The sequence below is a fragment of the Contarinia nasturtii genome, unplaced genomic scaffold (genome assembly GCF_009176525.2).
Source record: "Contarinia nasturtii isolate CC-2019 unplaced genomic scaffold, AAFC_CNas_1.1 Cnas_scaffold_864, whole genome shotgun sequence".
Taxonomy (NCBI): domain Eukaryota; kingdom Metazoa; phylum Arthropoda; class Insecta; order Diptera; family Cecidomyiidae; genus Contarinia; species Contarinia nasturtii.
Genome location: NW_022198211.1, coordinates 2,570,664 through 2,576,506, shown reverse-complemented (window position 1 = coordinate 2,576,506; position 5,843 = coordinate 2,570,664). Strand labels below are relative to the sequence as shown.

General features: G+C 34.3%; 2 protein-coding genes across 2 annotated transcripts; one reads left to right on the top strand and one right to left on the bottom strand.

The window, feature by feature from the left end:
- The first annotated feature begins 1,367 nt into the window (after nt 1–1,367).
- On the top strand, nt 1,368–3,400 carry LOC116342652 (nucleosomal histone kinase 1-like). The gene is made up of 5 exons (XM_031770344.1): nt 1,368–1,511; nt 1,918–2,130; nt 2,414–2,597; nt 2,711–3,136; nt 3,375–3,400. The coding sequence occupies exons 1-5, from the start codon at nt 1,368–1,370 to the stop codon at nt 3,398–3,400; spliced, it is 993 nt and encodes a 330-aa protein (XP_031626204.1).
- An 800-nt stretch (nt 3,401–4,200) lies between these two features.
- LOC116342651 (protein PFC0760c-like) lies at nt 4,201–5,391 on the bottom strand. Its single transcript, XM_031770343.1, has 5 exons — nt 5,367–5,391; nt 5,047–5,285; nt 4,884–4,975; nt 4,611–4,806; nt 4,201–4,539 (listed from the first exon to the last, which is right to left on the bottom strand). Exons 1-5 carry the CDS (start codon nt 5,389–5,391, stop codon nt 4,201–4,203), a joined length of 891 nt encoding a protein of 296 aa, XP_031626203.1.
- Between the last annotated feature and the right edge of the window lie 452 nt (nt 5,392–5,843).

Genomic DNA, 5,843 nt, shown 5'->3' with positions numbered 1-5,843 from the left:
TCGGTTATATAATGACAAGTGTATGTAATATATGAAACGCGTCTGTAGCCGTCAGTCCACAAATCAAATGCAATACAACAGTGATCTGGGAAAAAACAAAAATAATTTGCATTTTAAATTGATTATTAATCGACTCCTTTGTATCTATTTACCTTGGGTTTCTTTCAAGTGAGCAACCAATTTAGTTTTAAGGCAAATATACATATCATCAAGTGCCATATTTGCAATCGTCGTTCTTGATGGAATGTCAAACCTATTTCGATTTAATGAACTAAAGAAATCGAGAAATCCGGTTTTTTCAACAACATTGAATGGCAACAAATCCCGACATAACCACAATAATATTCTTCTACTGAAAACGAACTTTTCATTTAATTTGCCATCATTGACCGTTTTCTTTTCAACAAAAAGTTCGGATAATTTGCGTTGTTTAACATCTTTTCGCTCCGACGATATCTCAATACGATGCTCGTGGGCTAAATGCTGCATAAGAACTGTTGCACTTGTTGCATTGGCGTAACTGTAAAAAAAATTAGTACTTGTTTGAATGCTTCAAATGTTGATTAAATTCATGTGTATCACAGTGTATTTACCTTTTTATGACATTTTTTTGAAAGCATTTTCTGCAGAAAATTCGATTTCTCGTTTTGGACACAATTCGATCACATTTATGCAAAATACCGAAATGTTCCCAAATTTTATGGCTCGACTTTTTGGCTATGTTTTTGAGTACATAACCATTTGTGATTGTAAATTCCTCTTCGATCTCAGGAATTTCACGTGGAGGTTGTACAGGTGATGTTGATGATAACGATGATCCGCTGGATCCACTGGTACTTGGTAAATATTCAGACCCCGAATCAGAAAATGGTTCACTTGTCGGTGATAGAGATGATGTTGACCTTGTATCGGTTTCAAGATCCATGTTCACAAATATTGCACGCAAATAAACCGCTATACAACAATGTATGCTTAAATAATCACCACTAACAATTTTCTACAGTGATCAGTGAAAATACGTGCACAGTTTTATTTAAAAGTTATACGCTACCAAAAAATGATGCTGAATCAGATTTATGTGCTAGCTGTACTTTTTTTCTTTTTTCAAGTGCTCAATCGGTCAATGTCAAATGCGTCTGTCACAATATGTGTATGTTGTACTCTTAACTAAAATTGAGCAACCCTGCGTCAAACGAAAATGGCCTCTGCCATAGTATTGGCGCGAAATATATGACAGTCATTTGTCATTTTACGTTCTATTCTACTGGCACACATTTAGCTGACTGAGTCGACTCTTTCAAGCGGTAGTATTTTCCATATTTTTCCATCAAAATTGTGTTTCGTTTTCGTTAAAAAGCTTTGTAATAATGCAATTCAAGATAGATACAGTGATTGACACTATAAATAACAAGTGGTCAATTGTTAAGAATGGAAATTTCAGTGACTGTTATTATGCTCAAAAGGATAACAGTAATCTTGTTGGTGAGAATTATCCGTATATTGCGAAAATTGTAAGTATTTTTGGTTATGTTAAATAACATGAAGCACCACATAAGTTTGGTTAATTTTTATTGCACTTTTTCGCAATAGCATCGCGGTCCAAAGAGAGACTTTCATGAGATGGATTTTTACCTTAAACATAATGAAAAAAATGCTGTTGAAGCCTTTCAAAAAGAGCGGAAATTAAAGTCGATTGGAATACCAATTTTGATAGCACATGGAACCTTCAAAATTAAGTCATCTCTATATCAATTTTTCATCCGACCGCGCTTCGGCCAAAGCCTATCACATTTTTTGGAACCTAATCGAAAATTTGAAATCGGTTTTTTGAATCGTATAGCTGCACAAATAGTAAGCAAAGTACAAATTATTGTCGAATTTTTTGTATTCAAAATAAGTTCCTATACGTTTCTTTAGGTTGACATCTATGAGTATATTCATCGTTATAAATACGTTTTGGGTAATTTGAAGGCAAGCGATTTACGCTTGGGTACAAATGAAAACGACAAGCAACAAGTGTATTTGATTCGATTCGATTTCGTATCTCATTTGATGACAAGATCACTTAAATCAAATAAAACTAAAATGCATAAAGGCTGTATTCGATTGATCTCACGAGATGCTCATCAGGTAAATTAAACTGAAACATTTTGTTTACGTTTTAGAGATATTTTCAGGTAGCTGATTCAGCTCAGAAAGCTAACATCAGGCGCTGAAATGGAGTGAAAACGATAGAACTGATTGTTATAGTGTTTGTAGCAATGAAAGTGCTTCAAGAACCATAACAATCACTTCTATTGTTTTCATTCTATTCCAGCGCCTGACGTTAGCTTCCTGAGCTGAATCAGCTGCCTGAAAATATCTCAATATAATGTCTGTAAATCACATTTATTTTATCTGTATTTGTACGTAGGGAGTACTGACATTACGAGGAGATATGGAGAATTTGGCTTTCAACTTACTAGAATGGGCTGGTGGTGCTCTACCGTGGATGAACTGTTTGAACGAAGCGGACAAGGTCCAGCGGTCGAAAGATAAGCTAATGTCAAGAACAAACATCGATTTACATCGCTGTTTTCCAAATGAAATATGCCCAGGTAAGCTAACATCATATGAATCGTTGTGGCGAGATAATACTGCAGTATTAATATGTTGTATGCTAATTTTTCAAATCAATATTCTAATTTTTTTTCGTCAATTTTATAAACAGAAACTATTCGAAAGTTCTTCGAACACATAGGAGAGTGCGGTCTTACTGAGCTGCCTTCGTATGAAAAATATAGAAAATGTTTCTTAGGCATACGTTCACAATCTAGATCAGAAACGATCTCAGTAAAAAAAACACATAATTTGCGTAAGCGACGTGTTCCTGAAAATACTGACGCAAAGATGTCAGATAATCAGCAAGCTTCGAAAAAAATCAAAGTGGACAATCGACAGGCTGTTGTTAAAAGTGTTGCTCCGAAGTTTGTACCTGCAAAACGTGACGCGCTAGTAGTTGGAAGTCCAATACTAGCATGGATGAAATCATATTCACCGTGGCCAGCAAGATTGATTAGTATTGATAATGCCAATTGCATTGTATATTTTTACGGTGATAATAATAGGACAGGAAAAGTGCCGATCGACCGCATTGGTTTGTCTAAAGATAACCACTCCATGATGAAGCATTGTTTAGGAAAAAAAATTGCTAACTACCGCAAAGCAGTGGCTGAACTAGAGGCCGTCTGTAATATTCCGAACTCTCTTTCTTTAATTAATTGATAATATTAATTCCATAAAAAGGACAAATTTAAACATAAACAATGTTATCTGAAGTGAGATGTAAAGAGCATATTCTGAAATTGTTTTTTATAAAAACGATAAATTTAAAGATTTACAAAATTGTAATATGAATTGATTCACTATGTATGGTAAGAGAGAAGGAATAAACGGAGCTGTATCAGCCTGTATGTACAAAAAATATAAACTTATTTAGAGTTTTTTCTGAATCAGAAATTTTGATTTTATATGGAATTATTTTGTATATTTACATTTATTTCTAACAATTTAGCTAGTATTAGAATCAAACTGATAACAGATTTTGCTCTTTTTCTCCAGTCATTTCCCCGTAATGCAAATTTTTGCTTTTTATCCATGATGTTAAGTCCTGTTTGGATCAGTGACCAATGATCAAAACATTTTTTTTAAAAGGTTAATTTTTCGAATATATTCAACTCACACCCAAGGCGTTGATCCGATCACGCTTGTTTAATTCAAATTCCAAATTTTGTAGCTCCATTTTTTCAAATGTTGAACTCAATTCTTGAGTCTTAAGACTCGTATCTTAAATAAAATTACGTCGCGTAAATGATTGTTTACTACAGCCTGTCATTGTCAAAGTGAACCAAATTCACGTATCAAAAATATAGTGCAAATTTAGCATCAAATCCTCTGAATCGGCTGAATCGAAATGTCAAACATTTGTTCAAATATGTATGTATGTCAAGAAATTTAATGAATTTATTTCGTTTTTTTGGATGATTTGACAAATATTCGTTAAAAAGTGATTCTTGTTGTGATGAATGTTTTATGAATGGTTTTGTTAAAAATGCTTCTGAGCTAATTTCTATGTCATGGAATTTTTACAATTAACCTGCTATATTTACATATTTGAACCACAAAATTTCAACGGCGATTGGGTAACCCAATTTGGGCTACCTATATATTTTCGTCCAAAATTGTATGAACTTTTGTTCTGTAGGAAATGATGGCACGTTTTATTTCTTCCTTTAAATCATTCTCATATTTTGCGCGAATCTCATACAACGACTTTGTATGCTTTCTTCGAACATCAGCCAATTCCTCGTTTGCTTTGGTGAGTGCCTTTTTCGCTTCATCTTTTTCGTAAGTCACGAATTGGACTTGTGCCTGCAGTTCATTGATCTTTTTTCGCATTTCAGCAAATTCTTCTTCGTGTACTTTAATCAACTGTGCTATTTCGTAGGAACGGAACAGAATCTTGTCGAAACCACTTTCAGTTGTGTCATTGTTCAAGTCCTTGACAAATGATAGAAAAAATAAGAAGTTGTTCAATTGCTAAAGATGAGAGATACCAAATTTATACTTACCACTGAATCAGCGGCATATGCCGTTTTGACAGTTTTATCGTGCCTGCTCAAGTGCTTTCTAAGCTTTTTTTCACATTCGAAACGGCTGTGACACATGAAACATTCAAATGATTCGACAACAGTTAGTTCGGATTCTGTATCCATCTCCGAACATGATTCACTTCCTCCATTTTCAATTGATGTGAAATCCAAAAGTCTAACAAAAAATTAAATCACAAATTATTTACAAAATTTATACAAAAATGATGAAAATATAATACAAAGTGTGCATACCTTCGAATGTCCTCATCTTCATCATCATCATCGTCGTCGTTGTCGTTATCATAGTCTTCACTCTTGATGCCAATTTCAACATTGTTCAAGTCCTTGACAAATGACAGAAAAAATAAGAAGTTGTTCAATTGTTAAAGATGAGAGATACCAAATTTATACTTACCACTGAATCAGCGGCATATGCCGTTTTGTCATCGTCGTCGTTGTCGTTATCATAGTCACCGTCTTCCTCGATGAGATCATCACTTAGTCCAAGCGCCTCCGATTCACTCAACATAGCCTCACTCTTGATGCCAATTTCAAAATTGTCTTTGTAAAAACTAAAAAAATCATTTTCCTTCCGAATTGTTCCCTTGGAACTGTTGCTTCCGTTTTCATTTATGACATCGTTAAGTGTATTTTCTGCAAAGTGAAAAAAAAATTATTGCATCTTTAGATATTCCTCCAGACGGTTCAATACAGAAGAATTTATAGAAATCTTACCATTTTCTTGCTGTTTCAGCGCCATTTTCCTTTTGGTGACCACATTGATGGAACCGATATGTTGTGCAGCTATTTCAGAAAAGAAGATAATACAGAATTCTGTCAGAATATACACTCTAAAAAAATATTTGGCCATTCTTACCGTTAGATTTATGTTTTCTCAACAAATGGTCTTTCAGATTCTCTTTGCGCATAAGCCGCTTGCCACAAAAACAGCAGATAAATTGCCCTTGTGCCCGCGGTCGCTCTGTTGCCAAAGTGGCTTTTGTTATACTTTCGATTTCGTCAAGTGTGTATGTGTTTGAATGAAATTTTTTATAATGGACCTTTAGGTTCCATCGTGTGGAGAAATAAATCATACAGTTTTTCACGTTACGCTTGTAACCCACACTAACATTTGAACCACTAACTTTGGCCATTTTGATTGTCGTCTTTTCGCGACAAAAACTGAACTGTCTAACGGTCATCAAAATGAAC

Excerpts from the sequence above, each read along its gene's own strand:
- LOC116342651 (XM_031770343.1), bottom strand. The coding sequence starts at position 5,391 with ATGGCGCTGAAACAGCAAGAAAATG. Across the intron at positions 4,976-5,046 it reads CATATGCCGCTGATTCAGTG|GACTTGAACAATGTTGAAAT; the intron begins GTAAGTATAAAT and ends TCATTTGTCAAG. Across the intron at positions 4,807-4,883 it reads GAAGATGAGGACATTCGAAG|ACTTTTGGATTTCACATCAA; the intron begins GTATGCACACTT and ends ATTTTTTGTTAG.
- LOC116342652 (XM_031770344.1), top strand. The coding sequence starts at position 1,368 with ATGCAATTCAAGATAGATACAGTGATTGACACTATAAATAACAAGTGG. Across the intron at positions 1,512-1,917 it reads ATCCGTATATTGCGAAAATT|GTTGACATCTATGAGTATAT; the intron begins GTAAGTATTTTT and ends ACGTTTCTTTAG. Across the intron at positions 3,137-3,374 it reads AGTGCCGATCGACCGCATTG|ATTTACAAAATTGTAATATG; the intron begins GTTTGTCTAAAG and ends ATAAATTTAAAG.